We start from the raw sequence: 19,277 nt of genomic DNA, 5'->3' as shown, positions 1-19,277 counted from the left end.
CACATGTGTAGGCAAATGGAAAAAGATTCTGTAGAGCAGATTACAGCGCTGTTGAAATATAATTAAAATGTTTTTATTTGATTTTTAATCATGTTATAGAGTCATTATTAGTTATACACATTATAAATTAAAGTATTTATTGTGAGCTATTTATCTAATAATCTGTTAAAATGATCCTAGGAAGTCACAGATTTTCTATGTGTGTGTTTTTAAATTTAAATTAATAAACAAAAGTCTGTCAATCCCTATTTTGTGATGGGATGTACATATAAATGTTTGCAATACTTGATCCAAAATCCACGTAGTTCATGACCTTACACACTATTAACCTACCTCCTTCACTATTCTTGAATTTTGTTTCACTGTATTTAAGTTAGATTGTATACCATGCAACGTTTATATGACAATCTTAAGATATAATTTTAAAATGTGCAGTTTAAAACATCACTAAACAAATAGAAACATTATCATTAAAAATTACTCATTCTTTTTAAAAACATTTTTTTTCCAGGGAAAATATACCCTAGGGCACAGGTACGTTTAACTGCATTTTCAAACAAGATATCAGTGCAGTTTAATAGTGCAGAGTTCATTGTCTCACAAGTAACTACCTGTCATTATGTACCATGATGCTGAAGTCTGTTCTCGACTTAACTCATTCATTATACCATGTAGCTGTTCAAATCACAGACTGCTTGACATCCAGCTTTACAATATCCTGAGGTTTTAGCTGGTATTTACCTCTTATTTGCAATGGCATGATAATTATTAGTTTAGTAAGTGCCTATAGCAAAACTTGGTAAAAGAATGTTTCACATCTTGACTTAATAAAATTTCACAGTTATTTTTTTACTTAATTTTACAAGTTTAGCTGAAAATCTCTGGTCTTTATACCATCTGGATGCTGTCAAAGATAAGAAATGCTCTGCAATACTCCCAACACCTCTCAAAGTAAAATAAAAAAAACCAACCAACCAACCAACCAACCACCACCAACAACAACCAAAAAAACAACAAAAAACCCAACAAAAAACTCACCAAAAACTAAAAACAAAAAACCCCAACCCATCAAAAAAACTACCAACCCCCCAAAAATGTAAATCCCAAACTCCTAAGTTCCTGTTTACAACAGAGACCTTCAAGCTAAGGATTTCTATCTGGTGTTTTAAGTTAAATCATCTGAGAAAGACTTTGATGTGCAACTTGATTTCTTCAAGTTAGAGATGCAGTACCAATTGCTTACCTGACTCACACGCAAATGTCTTTGACGTCTCATCATGAAAGATAATTGCCACTGCATGCTTCTTTGTCTCTCGAGGCAACCTCGTTATGTTTTTGATGTTGTGCAGCTCAGTTACCTTAAAATAAAGTATTTTAGGTTAGTGTATAAATACTACAAACAACAATATTAACCATAACTACTCAATTTTTACTATAATGTGTGGTTTTTCCCCTAGGGCTGTTTACATTTATAATTTTTTTAATTGACAAAACTACACAAATAAGTAGAGTCTGAGGTTGTGAAACTTTCTATAAAATGTAATGTATCAAAAAGTGAATGGTCTACTTCTCTAAAAAAAATCTACTTGAAAAGAGTTATTATGATGGCAAGAAGACAGTCTTATGATTATCCTGTAATACGTATTTCAATTTCTATATTCATGTAGCTTTTATCAGTTTCAGAGTCTGCATCAAACATATAACCTAGTGCAGAAACAGCAGTGTCTTATTAGTTAAGGGGAATAACTCAATTATCATGCTAATTAGTATCACTACATTTGTAAAGATAGATTCTCATCTATCTTTAAAGCGTAATTGTCACCACCACAAGAACTGCCAATTTTATTTTATTTTTCAAATATTAGAAAAGCTTATCAACAACAAATAATACTCTTGTTGCAAATTTACAGCATAAACAATTCAATCTATTTCCATTTTCCTTCAATGCAAGTAGACAACTATAATTAACATAAATGGCAGAAAAATGTTATTGCAACCAAGGCTAGTAGCACAGCCTATATTAAACTACTTAAGAATTCACATTATAAAATCTTTTCTCAGTTTCTTGGAACTCTGGGCAAACTTTATTTGTTTATAGTTAGCTTTTCTGGGCAGGACATCTGCCTTGGGCAGAATTGATTTTTTTAAAATGTCATCCATATGAATTTGGCCATCTATGACTAGAGACAAATGGACTGAATGTGGGTGTTTTGTTTTGTTTTGCAACTCTTATGCTCCCTGTGCATAATGCTCTAGCATTCCTTTTCATATGCTGGAAAGAATGTTTTTAAGAGATAAAGATTTTATATGATGCATTAAAAGAAACAGATCATGTTGGGGCAAAGATTTGCAAAAAAACATTGAGAGCACATGAGCAGTGAGAGCCATCAAGAAGCCAGGGAAAGAAACCAAGATAAAGCATGAAGTGGAACGTGTAGGTGCCGATGACAAACCTCAGACCAGAACTGGAGACTGCTATGGGGTCTCTCTTGACAGCCTTCAGCAAAACTCACTGCAGTTTGTCAATATCTTTGCTGTAAAAGTTGGGCCAAAACTGAATGTGATACTCTAGATATGGTCTAATGAATGTGGAACAGAGGGGGATAATTGCTTCCTATATTGACTGGCAGTGGTCCTGGTCATACAGCCCATGAAGCTGTTCGCCATCTTTGATGGCTGATGCACCAAGCCCCAAGGCCCTTCCCTCAGGGCTGGTCCCACCCTGCCCATTCCAAGCCTGTGCCATCACAGGGGCTCCTCTGTCCCAGGGTCAGCACCTGGCACTTGCTCTTACTCAGTTTTACAAGGTCTCTGTCAGCCCATTTCTCCAGCTCATTCAGGTCTCTGGAAGTCAGCCTGACTACTGAAAACATATTGATCGATCCTTCCCAATTTGCTGTCTGCACAGTTGGTGAGTGCGTGCTCTACTACCTGCTCCATGTCCCTGATAACAATACTAACCAAGAGAGGTTCCAGTATAGATCCTCACAGTTCTGCACTTGCTACCAACCTCCAGGTATAGTATAATCCATTAACCATGACCTTCTAGGTCTCACTAGTTAACCAGGCTTTCATCATCTAGATATACACCCACGTAGATTATAACATCCCAACTTGAATAAAAGAATATCGTGGAAGACAATGTCAAAAGAGTTGCTAAAGTTGAGTACCAAGTGACATAGAAAAATCATAGACAGCTATCAGAATGGTCAGCCATGATTGACTCTTGTTAAATCCATTCTGCCCTTCCCAATTACTATCTTCTCCTTCACATGCACAAAAATGTTTTAAGAGGACTCACTCCATGGCTTTTCCCATGGGCTGAAACTAGCCAGCCAGACCTTTAGTTTCCCAGGCTGATCTTCCGGCCTTTTTTTGGATACAGGTGCAACATTTGCCTTGCCATTTGGTTTCTAATCCCTTACAATTTTATTTTTGGTCATGCATTTTCAGGGTTTTGCAAGAATCCATTTATTTATCTATTTATATTTTTTTTTTGCTTGAGGGAAAGAGAACAGCTGAACAGCACAGATACAAATGTCCCATTAAAGGAATGTTACGGTTAATTTTCCTTGATCTATGTATGGTGAATGATCTAGTATGTCAGAGGCCTCCTATGACTTACCCAAATCACTAATCTCAAGGAAATACCATAAAAAGGAAAAGAGATCATTTGTAGACAGAGGAGAGAGAAGACTTCAGAATTCTAAACCTGAGGGAATAATACCAAATCATTACTGAATTCTGAAGACCCAAAGGGTCCAAAGTAGGAGACAAGGAAGATATGGGTCTACTAGTCCTGCTAAACAAGAAGAGGCTATGAGAGTAAAAGATTTGGGACAAAAAAAATATCCAGGTTATTCTTAAAAATAATTTATATTTTTAAAATAATTTAAAGAAGCACATAATTTTCTTCTCTAAGGTTCAAAAAGATAACTGACAGTGCAATATGAAAGGGAAAACAATAATAGGAAGAAAAAACCTCAATGATTCTAACACATGCAAATGAAACAGAAAGTGGTATTTATATCCGTGTGTGCATGTGTGTCTGTGCACACCAGGCAGAAAACAAACCTTAAATCTTGTAATGTTAAAAAAAAGGAAATTTGTCTCTCTGGAATAGCAGGAAAGGAAACAGAAATGCTTTGAATAGTGACAACAGGGCATATCAAGCCTTCTTCCAGTCTCTCTGAGACCATAGAGAGCTATTATTTTCTTTAACATTTGAGCGTTACAGATTACTGAAAGATCCTGCAGTGCTGATAAATTTGATAATAGATACAAACAAACTACATTTCTGACAACAAAACTATGTAACTTTAACAGTAATTTTTGTTCAAAACATAACTACAGACAATTGGGGAAGCATACCTAGCCATCTATAAAGATGATTTTATGTGTCCTCTTGTTGATCAGTTCATTAAGCCCATTTTATATAATATATTGACAGAGCTTTTTATTATGCAAGATCATTCACAGTAAGGAATATTGTCAGCACAAAATGGGCAAATAAAGGATTTTTATTTTATTTGCTGTTGGGAATTTAATGTCTGAAAGTGATAATGAAAACATCACCAAATTCTGACATGCTGCTTTTCAGTACCCATATGAAAGATTTGGTTGAACAAGGCAAGTGAAGAAAATCAGCCTCCATGCAGGGGAAAATGGGCTTTGTTTTAAACACATTTTAATTTTCCTTTGTCTCTGGAGTCATACTACCTCCCTAGACAGCACAGAACTTCTAACAACTCCCATGTGACAGGCAGAGAATTGCATGAATTGTCTCTTCCAAACCCTGACTTTTACTTTCTTTATTTAAAGCAAGGCTTTTTGAGCTATGTATAGTTTCACACAGAAGTCACATTCCTCTTGTGTACATCTTTCCATAAAAATGGACATATTTCAAACTATCATGAGATATGGTGAGATATCTATTTTCTTGTCAGGTGCCTTAATGGTTTAACATGAGTAGACAAAATATTTCTGCCAGTTAAAAAAAAAAAGATAGCTAAAAAACAAAAACAAAATTGTACCTTTTACCTTGAAATGCTTTGTTTTACAAGTACTGAATGTTTTCCTGGAAATTATACTGTTTTAGTCATAACAGGGAATTGATACAGATGTTAGTTAGGAAAAATAACTAATTTTACTGGGCAAACTAAGAGAAAAAAAGAAAAGAGGAAAAAAAAAGTACCTGAGTTTAGCCCTCAATCCTGTCACTGCATCTCAGAAAGTGGCAGATTTCACAGCATCACAGAATGGTTGAGGTTGGAATGGATCTCTTGAGGTCACCTGGTCCAACTCCCCCTGCTCAAGTAAAGTCAACCTAGAACCAGTTTCCTGGGACCATGTCCTGATGGCTTTTTAATATCTCCAGCACAGGAGATTCCATGGTGTCTCTGGGCAACCTGTGCCAGTGCTCAGTCACTCTCAAAGTGAAAAAATGTTCCCTGATGTTCAGAAGGAACCTCCTGTGTTTGTTCATTGCCCCTGGTCCTGTCACTGTGCACCAATAAAAAGAACCTGACTCTGCCTTATCTGAACTCTTGAGCTGTAGAAAACACACTCACTGATGAGTATATAATGAATGAGCCTTTTCATCTCCAGTCTAAACAGTCTCAGCTCTGTCAGCCTTTCCTCATAGGAGAGATCCTCTAGTCCCCTGATCATGTCTGTGACCCTTCACTCAACTCTGCAGTATGTTCCTGTTATTCCTGTACTGGAGCCCAGAACTGGACGCAGCACTCCAGGTGTGGCTGAATCAGTGCTGCGTAGGATCACTTCTCTCAGCCTGCTGGCGATGCTCCTCCTAATGCAGCACAGGGTAGCGTTAGGTTTGTTTTCAGCAAGAAAACATTGCTGGCTCATGTACACCAAACCACACACAAGTTGAAGAAGCAGTTTGACTCATACCTGTTGCACAAGTCAATAGGTTGATAGAAAAAAAATGCACTAGTTAACATCTCAGAAACCCAAGCTGACGCTAATAACAAGGGAGGCCATATTATCAAATAAGCGCCCCAGCATTTATATTGGTTATGTAATTTTTAATAACAAATAGATATACGAATTTTTGCTTCCATGTTCATTTATTGAAATTGTACTGTATGTTTCCCTTCACAATCAGAGCAGAAAGATAGAAGCAAGAGTAAAAATACTGTGAAAGTCTATCCTCCCACTGCCAGAGAGAACTGAAGTTAATAAATTTCTGAATTCCGGGTTTAATGCCAATGAAGTATGAGTCATTTCTCTACTCACTGAACATTTGCAATTAAAAAATAAACACCTGAGAATTTATATTATTTTGTATGAAGGAAAAAATGAACTTTGCCTTGGCAACTACACTGCTTTATCTCAGTGATTTTTAAAAGTATGTTTTAAATTTTTATCTATTATTTCTTTAAAATAGAAAAAATAAATAAATGAAGCTTTTTTAAGATGAAAAATGTATCAAAGCTATGGAAAAGACAAAAATATCCTAAAAAAGTCATAATTTTTTGGAAATAATTTAAAACATCTCTTTGCAAACTTCAAGAAGGTTTTAGAAGACTAAACAAATTGAAAATTATCAAAAAGTAGTACATTAGGCAAAACTACTTTTAAAAGCAAGGAATATTATACCAAAATTTGCTCCCTGTGGTATCATAACTGACTTGTTGACAAAGTGTAGTCTAATTAATTTAAAACATGGCTGTTCTTCACAAGAACAAAATAACATTCTGGAACTTCCTAGACCATTGGTAATGTTGTAACAGTAACAATAAAAGAATAAAGGGAAAATGTAATGTGCTATTACACATGTAAGACTTTTATGGCAAAAAAAAAAGATGGAGATATTCCCATTGTGGGATTATACTTTGCCTAAAATATTTAAAACAATCCAAACCACCAACAACAACAACAAAAAAACAAAAATCAGTTTTCTTATTTCCCCTCATTTGTATACTTCTAGAACAAAACTAACTTCAACAACAAATACAATCTCTAATATTATCTGTTTAGTGAATAATCTTGCAAATCGTTTTCTTCCTTACCCTTATTCTTTATGATTTCTTCCAGCAGGCTATATAGATCCTTTTGTATTAAGCTATGATTATGTAGTTTACAACTTCTCACTAACATAGTATTTTAACTTAGACACTCTTTTCTCTACTAGACATTGGTGCTATAATTTAGTGCAGCACTCCATATGGTGCTCAGTGTAGCACATATTAGCAACTCTTAGCACCTGGCCCATTTCTCAGTTCTCCTGCTCCTCATCAATAATTCCTGCCTCATACGTCCATCATTCAGCAGCCCACACCTATATTTCCTTCCTTTTTTTCTATGTGGTTTCTTGGTCTTTGGCTGTAACAGGCTCTTAAACCATTTTTCTGGTTTCTAGAATGACAGTGAACATTGGTTGAAGAAAAGATATAGAATAGTAACTTATATGTAACAAACATTTATTTGCCAAGCTTCTTCTTTTTATTCCATTTTTTTTTTTTTTTGCATATATAGAAGTTTTCTTTTTCTTTCTTAGAAGGGGGGCAGGTTTGACACAGATATATCTGATATATCCAACTCTTTGACTTCTGGTTAATTTTGATGAAAGGTCATAACCCTGAAGGGCTACAAGGCAGGAGAACTTCTAGGACTGGTAAAGGCAGCATTTCACTCCCACAAAATTAAGCTAGGCTAGGATTGCACTAGGGTCTCAGTATTGGTTTCTGTAACTTGCTTCCTCTCACAGTCAGGAATTTTGATCACTTCACAGAACAGTTAATCAGCAGTTCAGGAAATGAAATGTACTCGATCTGCTCAAAAATTTTTGGGGCGAAAACTTCTTTACAGAGGAACATCAAGCATTGAACAAGAATGTAAATGAGCCTAGAGTTTGTTTTCTGTCACCATTGCTCATACACCTAGAGCACTGAAGAATTCCCCAAAGATTGCTTCACTTGCCATCTTCGTCATTTTTATTTATTTTGTTCTGCAGATGGGCCCAAAACTTACACGTGTTTTGTGTTGTTATAGCATCTCATCTAAAAAGAGCACCACTTTCACAGTTTCTACTTGTTTCCTTTAGGTAAATGCTATATAGGAATAATAACATCAATAATCACCAACACCTTGACACCTTGTAACTGCTGTTTAGTCACACCTGGGTGGATCAATCACAAAGAAAAAAAAGCAGGGGGTGGGAGGGGCAAAAAAAAAAAGCTGTCCGATGCTCTATATTAAGACTATATTAAAAAAAAGTTGTTTTTTTTTATTTTAAAAAAGAAAATAAATAAAATAAATAGGTACAATACAGAACATGGCATCAACCTTAAGAGCAAGAGGAAAAGTTGGAAAGGACTCCTCTGAAGGAACCAACAGTTAACAAACTGCATGTTACATAGTCAAAAAGATAGAGGATCAGAGGAAGAAGAGAGCTTATGCCCCCATTAAGGGGAAAAAACATACAAATTCCTCAGTTTTCTTGAAGATTTTCCCTATCCTGTGTCTTATGACAATCATTTGTACCCTGAGAGGTTCAAAGGAACTTGAAGTCACCTTTCTATACAAAGATCCTAAATTTGATGTGAACACCAAATTACTTCCATTCCCTATTGAGTCAGAATGCCCAAGCATTTCCTGATGCCAGGGGACTGAGTTACAAGAAAAACTAAAGGATTGCTCTAAATTAGTTTTCATGCATTTCTGTGCCAACAGATTTGGAAAAGAAGTGAAAAGCATCATGATAGGTTTCAGAAGTCTAACCTCACTTCTCCCCAACTAAAACAATTGCCATCTGATTTCAGAAAAGTCATGCTGTGCGTTCTTAGTAAATAATTCAAGTGCAGCAAAATTATTAATATAACATTGTGTGCAGTAGCAGGTAGCAATCGCCTAAATCCAAGCAAGATACACAGGCACAGGCTGATGGTCAAGGAAATTATTCAGAATTGTTAAATGGAAACTATGACCAGTAGATTCATTCACTAAAGTAGACAGCTCCCTCTGGCTAGCCAGAAGAGATAGGATAATAGATTACTAGTAATAAGCTTCAGATCCCTCTAAAAGTGCTTTAGCCCTTACCTGTCTTGACATGACATTTCAGAACTCTCCCACCCTCCCAGCCTGAGCACTGGCTGTAACTACTTATCCATGCCAAGAGCTTGTTTTCACATGGGAAAAATCACACATTTTTTCTGTCTAGGGGGCTGTTACCAATGTTATAGCAACCTACAGTCTTCTTTTTGAAAGTGTAAAATAAAGGAATCATAGAATCATTTTGGTTGGAAGAGACTCTTAAGATCATTGAGTCCAACCATAAATAATTACAAGAGCACACTTCCATTATGTTAGAAAAAACTTTGATGTGACAAAGCAGCCACTGTCAGTGCAACTTAAATAGGATACTTACCCTTTAAAATGTTTGAGTGGCTTTTTTATTTTTTTTCTTTGTTTTTTGGTCAACTTAATTGGATTCTTAGATGTGAAAGGCTACTAAATTACAAAATATGCTTAATTAAAATAAAGGTTCAGATTAAGTGGGATTTTTTTTCTTTCTAATGGTCCAGATAATTTGACATATTTCTTATTACTTTTTTTGGAAGGATTTTAGGAACAATTCAACACACTTTCTCTTGAAACCATCATACTTCAACACTGACCTACATTGGATATGTGTTTGCTTATTGTACTAAAAATCTGTTCTAGTCGGGGAGCTGAACATCTAGGATCTGCATTAACCACTTTTGTGTTACATGGACATGTAAAGACTATATGTGCATGACAAACTTAGGGCTCTGGTGCTCAAACTGCACATTCAAATAGCTCAAATAACTCTTCCACAATTATATAAATATTACTTCCAAATTACATATTACACATATGTCACTACCAAAAAAAAAAATCTACAGTAAATAAGAAAGGAGGACCAAGAAATACTAAAATCACAAAAATCGTTCATAAAATCTCAAACATGTGTCTCCCATACAAAACTGTGAGGGAAATGATTCCTCTGTTCCATCTACTGAATGTTATTTCCACTGTGCAAAGCCCTGGAAATTGTTTGGGCAAAAGAAAAGGTCTGAATTTACATAAATAGATTTCTGTTTTGCATTGCGCACTACCTTCCTGTCATTTAATTTATGTCTAGCAAAAATAGAAGCAGAAGAGAGACCTACAAAATGTAATTGTTCATCCTCTTATTTCTTAATAATGTCCCACATATTACCATCTGTTGTGTAATACCATGCAAGCAGTAATGTAACAGAGCAAAAGGCAGCACAATGGCAAGGAGCAGGGACTCCATTGAGTGATGCCCAGATGGTAGAGAACTACTTCAAACCAGAAGCAGCATGGCAATGATAAAAGATCTATATATGAAGCGAGAGCTCTGTTAACTATCATAGCATGAAAAGGGCCAAGGAGGCACCAATATGCTAACGTTACTCTGAACGCTGCTGCCAGTCTGCAAAAGGGAAAAAGGAGATGCTGGCCCACTGCAGATGAGGGGACTACAGAGAGTGTCTCAAAGAAACAAAACATCTCCCTTCAGCTCAGTTTTCAGTCATCCTATCTGCAGTTAGCAGATGGATTTACATGGTTAAATCCAATTGCCACAGAGCAGAAGCTGTAACAGCTTCAGACAGAGCTGTATGTGGTTTTGGTTCTTAAAAAAAGGCAGTGTTCTGCTTGAAAAGCATAAAGACCTCTGGGAATGGGGAAATGGCTGCATTAACAGAAGCACAGGCAGTATATCAAGGGAAGTGACTTTTTTCTTTAGTCATCACTCATTAGATCACATTTACAATACTGTGTCCAGTTTCGGGACCCTGTTGTGATTGATAAAGCAGAGCGAGTTCAGCAGAGGGCACCCAGAAAAGCCAGAGCTGGACCACCTGCCCATCCCACGTTGAGGGACAGTGGCTGCTCCAGCCTGAAGCAGGGACGGCATTGGGGGCACCTAACAACAGCCATCCAGTGCCTGCAAGGAGGTTATCAAGGAGAGAGAGACAGGCTCTTCAAAATTGTGCCTTATGGGAAGAAGAGGGACAATAGGCATAAACTGAGACAAGAGATGTTCAGCCTGCATATGAGGAGTGATGTTTTCACCATGACAAAAGCCCAGCAGTGGGACAGGCTGCCCAGAGAGGTCTTGTGGCCTCCATCCCTGAAGGTTTTTAAGACCCAACTGGATAAAGCCCCAAACAACCACATCTGACCTCAGAGCTGGCTCTACTGTGAGCAGTAGTTGCACAAGAGACGTCCTGAGATCCATTCAAATCTGAATTTACCTGTGAGTCTAAGAAAGGGATGCCAACAGAACTGTAAGGCTATTTGGACCTTTATGGGTATTCGATGTGAAACACATTTTCCTGACTTCAGCATGTTCTGCACAAAAACAGCACATGACAATCAACATAGGACTAAGGGATACAAGAGACTGCAAAACAAGACTTGTGGTTTAAAAGTATTAAGATGCAGAAAAAAATGAAAAACCTACTCATTGAAAAAATAATAAAACTTAAACCACAAGATTACAGGAGGAACATAAGAAGGGAGAAGAGAAATCCCAAATTAAGAAAAGTGAAGGAATGGATCATAATCAATTCACAAAGAAAACAGAAGAGTTTTACTCATCTCTGCATGCAGATATATCCTTGGAAGAAGATGAGCTGTTACGGTAACAAAACTCTCAAGAGTTTTGCCAAGGAGTGTTAAATCAAACTCCAGATGATGCCTCTGGGGCAGGTCTCCAGCCGCTGTTCCAGTGGAATAAGGTTATAAGAAAGAGCTAAGAAACTGCTACTAGGTACATGTTAATTCCTGTAAGTACTAAAGGGAAACCACACCTGTAACAGCAGTAAGAATCATAGCTGTTAACTGAAAAGGTAGATAATTAAAAAAAAAAAAAAGGGACAGAATGAATATATATGTTAAAAATAAATCAAGTCAGGGCAAGAAAGTGAAGTTTGCTGACAAGAAATACGCATAGGTCTGATAGCAGAGGGATACTGAATAATTTTTTTTTTGCCCTCCAGATAAAATTGAGGTTTTAAAAAAATGAAAAATTTTAAAATTTTCAGCATTTTTGGAGAATGTAATGACATTCTGCAAATTTAGACTAAATATAAAATATATTTTCTCAAAATTTAAATAAATGGAACAGAAAGAGAAAATCCTAATCTTTACCTCAACTCTCTCTTTTCTTTGAGTCTTCACTATTTCTAAGTATTGCTAAATATCAGTATTGCTGACATTATATGGGCTACCACCTGGGTACCCATATTCATGTTTTGTTCTAATTGTCCTCTTACCACATAGGCAGTTACAAACTCTTCACTTTGCCTCAATGAAACCTAAAAAACAAAACATAAGGATGGGAACCAAACTTAGGGATTAGCTTTTGTTATTCCACTTTAAATGCTATATTGTTTCACAGTGTCTGTAAATCAAACCTATCAAGGTAGAAAAAGCATATTAAGTCATACCACCTACCTTTAATTGGCAAAGAAGTGGGGATTTTGCCAAGCCAAGTTCCTTTACTTTGTCTCAAACTTTACTGCTGTAAATACCACCAGGATTGAACTGCTGCCTAATCCATAAAATCAACCAGCCTACTGGGATTATTCTGGTTTTGGCTGGTAGCCTGGTGTTTTAAAGCAATAGTTAAAATCTGGTCAGTTCATGTGTATGTATACCTCTTTCCTTAACAAACATTTTAATTAAGATTTTAATACTAAAAAAAAAAAAAAAAAAAAATACTTTCACACTTCAAAGGCTATTTTTATAGACAGTCACTTATAATACAAAAATCCCAGTTCTCTCCAATCCCATTTCCTCACTATCCTAAAGAACCTTTGAAATATGTTTTCTAACTTGACCTTTCATTTTGATGTGCAAACTGAATATCAGACTACTGTGTTAGTATAGAATTGGAAAAAAAAGGGAGAAAAAACCCAGTCTTCTGTAAAAGTGAGTGTTGACAAAATTTAAAATAAATAATGCCTCAATACTAGAAGGACACTCTAATTTGAACCTGAGGTTCACATTTGAAAAATAACACCACACTAGAGAGATAGCAGACAGGAAAGATGATTCACAGCTGAAATAAAATAGGTTTCCCAATTATCTTTCCAAATTTCAGCTACAGTAAAAGTAAATATATATATCTTCAATATCATACTTCCTGTTAGAGTTACTAGGTATGCAAACTGTAGCACTGTGCTTATGCCTGAGAAACTAAATGGGGCATTTCATTACTGTAGTTTAATTATACAAGTAGAGTAATAAGACAATACTTCACAATGAACATGTAAATGAATTAGATCATTATATGAATTTTAATAGCCTTATGAGGCTACTAAAATACACTGGACAGTTAGAAACTCTTTCCACATTTAATAGTTCTCACTTTTAACATTCTCAAAGCACATGATTAGGCCCAGACCTTTTCTAGTTTTGGCCCAAAGGTATTGTTTAATTAGAAGGAATATATTGGTCTTCAAGTAGAAGGAAAAGGAGAAATGTACTTTTCCAAAACTTCCATTTAAATTTTCCTCATGGTTTATTTAAATTGGTTGACCTGTAATAATTTCCAAACTTACCTTGTTAGACAAGCTCAAGTAAAAATAAATGTTTATATAACACAGACTACATCTGAAAACAAATTACAAGCAAAGACATGCTTACAAAATGTAACTTTGCTGAATGCAGTAAGTGATGGGTATATAATTCTTCCTGCTAAACTACTAGGTATAATCCTAACTATGAAATCTCTCACTGCATTAACAAACTGGGTCAGAAGTTTTAGAGGATACGAGTAACTGTAGGCTTTCCATGCACATACATTATTTTGGTTGTATCTATGATGTACATTATGTCAGTGGCTGAGCCCAAGGTTTAACTCCTCTTTCTATCCCTTTCAAACTGCGAAAGCCTTCAACTTAGGCTGTAGCTCCCTTTGTCTAGATCTTGAAACTGTGGGGAAGCCTTGGGTCAAAATTAGGTGAGAAAGGTTGGCTTATTTCCCTTGTACCACTCAACTCATGGTTGAGAAGCACCTCATGACATAGCTTTTAAGGGCCTCTCAGATGCTGGGTATCCACTGAACTACGAAGAGCTATATTCAGAAAGAGAGAAATTATATTAGCCAGGAGTGGAGAAGTGACACCATCAGCTTTGCTCTTCCCATTCCTGGCTTTTTTCACTTGATCCTAAAAATGAGGAAGCTGCACACAAGCACCGGACTCAGCTGGGGGCTCTACCCCAGAGCCAGCTGTGGACAACAGCACATTGGTACAAGCCCATGCATGTGCATATACAAGCACAACCACAGAAATATCCACTAACATAAATTTTGTTTTTGAAAAGGATTAAAACAATAAAAGCAAATCCACCACAAATGTAGTATTATTCAGAAAACTTTACCCCATTGTTTTTTAATGGGTGTAAATGTCTCTCAGTGTCTCAAAAAATAACTCTCATCACAATCCAACAATATCAAAACTGGGACTTTACTGCTGTTCTTGAAAATGGGGCATTTAATATATTCTGAAACAAGTATTAATAACACCATATTACTTATGAGATTCTTGATGTTCATCAGAAAAACACATCAACTAGATGAAAAACCTAAATTCAGCACACGCCTATACATGTCAGTACACATACACTCAAAGTGATTCAGAATTCTTTAGGAGAAAAATGTGAAAGAAAAATGCAATAAAGAGAACCTGAGGGAAAAAACAAAAACAAAAAAACAATAGAGAGTACTAATTTGAAAAGAAGAAAAGGAAAGATTCTGAAAAAGAATGCAACCCTTTGTGCTGGTTTTGGTTGGGATAGAGTTAATTTTCTTCACAGCAGCTAGCACGGGACTGTGTTTTGGATTTGTGTTGGAAAGAGTGTTGATAATACAGGGATATTTTAGTTACTGCTGAGCAGTGCTGACACAGAGTCAAGGTATTTTCTGCTTCTCACACCACCCCAACGGCAAGTAGACAAGAAAATGGTAGAGGACACGGCTGGGACAGCTGACACCAACTGACCAAAGGGATATTCCATACCATAGGATGTCATGCTCACTATAAATATGGGGGAAGATGAAGGAAGGAGGGAAGGTTTGGAGTGATGGTATTTGTCTTCTCAAGTAACCGCTACATATGACAGAGCCCGGCTTTCCTGGAGATGGCTTTCCACCTGCCTGCCAGCGGAAAGGAGAGAATGAATTCAGTATTTTGTTTTGCTTGGGTGTGCAGCTTTTGCTTTAGTTATTAAACTGTCTTTATCTCAACCCATGAGTTTTCTCACTTTTACTCTTCTGATTCTCTCCCCTATTCCACCAGCAGGGAGTGAGTGAGCAGCTGTGTGGTGCTCAGTTTCTGGTTGGGGTTAAACTACAACGTCCTTCTTTAAGGATTTTTTTTTTTTTTTTTTGAAAGAGATAGTATTAATTTTTTGACAAACTTTTTGAAATGTTTTCACTTTATTTACTTCAAAAATTAACTGAAATTTGTTAGCTGATAATTTGAAAATTCTTTTAGCTTAATTGTCATTGCAGATAAATTAATTTTGAATATCTATTATGACAATTACATACAGCTTCATTTTCAACTCTAATGCATTTTTAATAACCTTAATTAGCCAGTGATTTGAATTTCAAATTTCCTTCTATGAAGAAGTAAAAATTAGCTTTGTAACAATTTTCATAATAAATTGCTCTTTATTTACGTTGCAAAGCCTCCCTTACCATAAGCAAATCAAAACTTTAAGTGAAACTTAGTACTCATAAGGCTTACTATATTTCAACTTCCTTTATTAAGAGAAAGTAAATTACAGTGACAAACCTGTCTGCCCTGCCTGGTACACCATAACATGATGTTTGTACCTTTCTACTTCCTTTTAAAGTTATTGCACAAGAGACAACACCTCTTCCCATCTCCACATCAAAATGGTAAACATTCCTCCAGCAATGCAGACACAATTTAGAGTAGCTTCAAGGGAAAGTGTTAACACTAAAAAAAAACCAAAAACCTCACATAACATTTCTTTACTAGTGTTATAAACAGCAGGCTAGATAATTAGGTCTTTAACTTTCATAATGAGTTTTTATTATTTAAGTAGTATACTGACTTCCTACACCTGAATAGTGAGAATAGACACACACAATATTGGAAAAACAAAAGAAAACAAAAAAAATGCAGAGTCAAGCACTGAAGACTGGTAAAGGAAGACTTGAGTATTATTTTCTAGTTCTGTAGGTCCTGTCCATCATTTTCCTGCCGTTTGTATGGCAGTGGACATTCATGCTTATTGGCACCCCTCCTATTTATATTATGCTAAACATAGTCTTAATTATATGATCATATTTGATTTTTCACAAATATTTTTCACCTTGGTCACAATAAATGATAAGTGCCATTCTGTTAAATAGAGAATTCATAATTTTTTTTTAATTCTCATAACTTCATACTGTTTTTCTGACTTCATGGTATATTGGTTACACCCTGATTTCTCTCCGAGTTTTTCGATAATGGTCATCACACATGTACATTTCACACAGATGGTTTCACAAATATTAATTTCCTTTCACACCTTCCTCACTTTTGTGAGGTGTGGATTACATTGACAGGGAAGGGACAAAGAAACTGCATTGTGAAAACAAATGAAAGTCAAAAATATGTCCTTTAAACTTTCAATCTGAATTTGATATATCCAGGATTCAGCTTTTCAACAACATTTGCATTAAAAACGGGAGTTTAGTTCAAATCTCCACAGCAGAACCCAGCTGTTTTGTATCTCTTGTGGTTTAACCTGAGCTAGCAGTACAACCACGATAGCTGCTCACTCATCCCCCACATAAGGGAGAGAATCAAAAGGAAAGGGAGAAACTTGGATTGAGATAAACAGTTTAATAAAATAACAAAATACTAACACACTACTAGTAAATATATACATAAAAAAGAAATAGAATAGAAAGCAAAAGGTGGTCAATGCTATTCCTCATTAACTCCATCCACACCAAGCAGCCATTCCCAGGAAGCAGCACCTGGTCCTGAACAGCCAATCCTGGAGAGAGAAACTGCAAAACGGCAGGATGGCAAAGGCTGATCTAAAGGTCCTAAACAGACCTCTCCTGGCTCCAACATGAAGAGTGAAGAAGGCAAAGAAGTGAGAGACAGTGAGATGTGAAGATCCTGATTCTTCTAAATATGAAGCACGATGGAAGATTAAGTATATTTTCTCCAACAACACTAGAAATAACTGAAATACATGCAGAAGAGGGCAGGACACATTTGACACAACGCATGCAGAATAGAGATGTATCAAGAGCTTGCAGTGACTTTAATGACATATTCTTCATAGTTCACAAAAAAAGTCTAGGTTGGAAGGGATGCTGGGGAACATCTGGTCCAACCCTGAAAGCAGGGTCTTAGATTAGGTTACACAGGGTCTTGAAGCTAGGTCTTCAAGATTTCCAGTGAGGAAATACTGACCTCTCTGTTCAGCCCGCTCTGATATTTAGTTGTTCCCATGGCTATTTTTTATTTCTCTTTATAGCCAGGGAACTTACCCTGAAGCAACCTTTGCCTTTGCCTCTTGTCCTTTCCCTCTGCATCCCCTAGAAGAGAGCACCTCCGCTTCTCACCTCAGCCACCTCATCAAAAGTGGAAGGCTGTGATTAGAGCTCTGTCTTCACCAGTGCAAACTCAGTTTCTTCAGCGTTTCCTCATATATCAGGTTCTCCAGCCTCCAACTTCCTTACTGGCTCGCTGCTGGACCCTCTCAGTTTTTTCAGTGTCTCTCTTGAATAGGGGAGCGAGAGGAAGAAAACTGGACACAATATTCCAGGTATTGCTTAACCAGCACTAAGTAGGGAGGAGCCTTCCTAGTTGATAGTCTTCAGTCTGCAGCCCATATTCCTGCTGAGGCAGCACAGGACATGGTTGCCTTCATCACTGCCAGGGCACGTGCCTGGCTCAGGCTTAGCTTGCTGCTCAGGAGGATCTTCTGGGCCTTTCCAGCAGAGTTGCCCTTCAGTCACTCAGTCCCCAGCCTCTTTTGCTCCTTTGGTTATCAGGTCTCAGATGCGGGGCTTCATATTTAGCTTTGTAGAGTTCATGGGGCATCCATCCTGAAGATATTCAAAACCCAACTGGACATGGTCATGAGCAACATGAACTGACTGACGTTGCTTTGAGCAGGAGATTGAACTAGATGGACACCAGGGGTCAATTTCAAGTTGAATTGTTCTCTGTATCAATGACGTTTTGGAAGCTTTATATAATAAAATTATTTTCCTTTTTTAAAATTTTTTTTCCCCCTCCCATTCTACTGAAATGTCTAAAAATTCCTGCCCTATCCAATAATATTTTTACAGTAAAAAGTTCAATCTTCCAGCTTGTTTTATCATTTAATATAATGAGAATACAGGCTCCTATTTAGACAGCTGTTTTTTAAAAGTAGAGTATTCTTTTTGCTGCAAAACTGTGCACACACTCAAGTACTACTATGAATTTACTGCAATAAGTGTACATGGATCTTCATATAAGAACCACTACTAACATGTCTGGGACTTGTTTTGTGTTACCAGTAAAGACTAAGATATTATCTTTACTTTTCCCACCATTTATTCCCTCCTTAATACTTAGATTCAGCCACTGATGCCACTACTGAGGAATTCAAAGCCACCTATTGACATAACTTCTAATTAATACTCTGTGTCTTCAAGGTTTAGAAGGATGAATAGAGACCTACACAGGAAGAGACCCATAGGGTCATTGAAGCATTTTAGGTCCATGCTTGTAGGAGCTCAAGTCCTGTCAGCACGTTCAGCTTGTAGATTTCTTTATTACACTGTTAAGGAAAAAAGATGTTATTGCTTTAATATACTCTTTGTTGAAAAAGATTTTGTTTTATTAGTTTGCATGCTGCCCTTTGATGTGCTCAGACTCTATTAACAGCTTTATTACCAGCACAGCTCCAATTATTCCTGCAATTTGCTTCTTGGTTCATAGAATGCTTGCTTTGAACAATTATGCTGTTCAGATACTTCTGTATTTTAAGAGGGATCTAATAATTATTTCAAGTCTTTTTATTTGGTGTACAGAACTCAGCAATTTTACTAAAAGTTATTCATTTAAATAGGGTTCATTTTAGTCTCATCAGCTGAGTAATAGCTGCCCATGAAAGTAATGTCCTTTGTAACCTTCCCCTACCAACCAGATGATTTTGCTAGAAGACAAAGTATTACTTGAAAGTTGTGTAAACAAATATTTGAAGATAATTACATGTCAAAA

At 36.5% G+C, this 19,277-nt stretch overlaps 1 protein-coding gene across 1 annotated transcript in view; it reads right to left on the bottom strand.

The window, feature by feature from the left end:
• DOK6 (docking protein 6) overlaps positions 1–19,277 on the bottom strand; it is a 247,265-nt gene that overhangs the window by 123,226 nt on the left and 104,762 nt on the right. Inside the window, exon 3 of the mRNA XM_065830731.2 lies at positions 1,244–1,358. Coding sequence (XP_065686803.1) covers positions 1,244–1,358 — 115 coding nt within the window. The remainder of the gene's footprint in view (positions 1–1,243; positions 1,359–19,277) is intronic.

The sequence above is a fragment of the Patagioenas fasciata genome, chromosome 2 (genome assembly GCF_037038585.1).
Source record: "Patagioenas fasciata isolate bPatFas1 chromosome 2, bPatFas1.hap1, whole genome shotgun sequence".
Taxonomy (NCBI): domain Eukaryota; kingdom Metazoa; phylum Chordata; class Aves; order Columbiformes; family Columbidae; genus Patagioenas; species Patagioenas fasciata.
The sequence above is the reverse complement of the archived record's forward strand: the minus strand, read 5'-3'. Positions and strand labels throughout refer to the sequence as shown.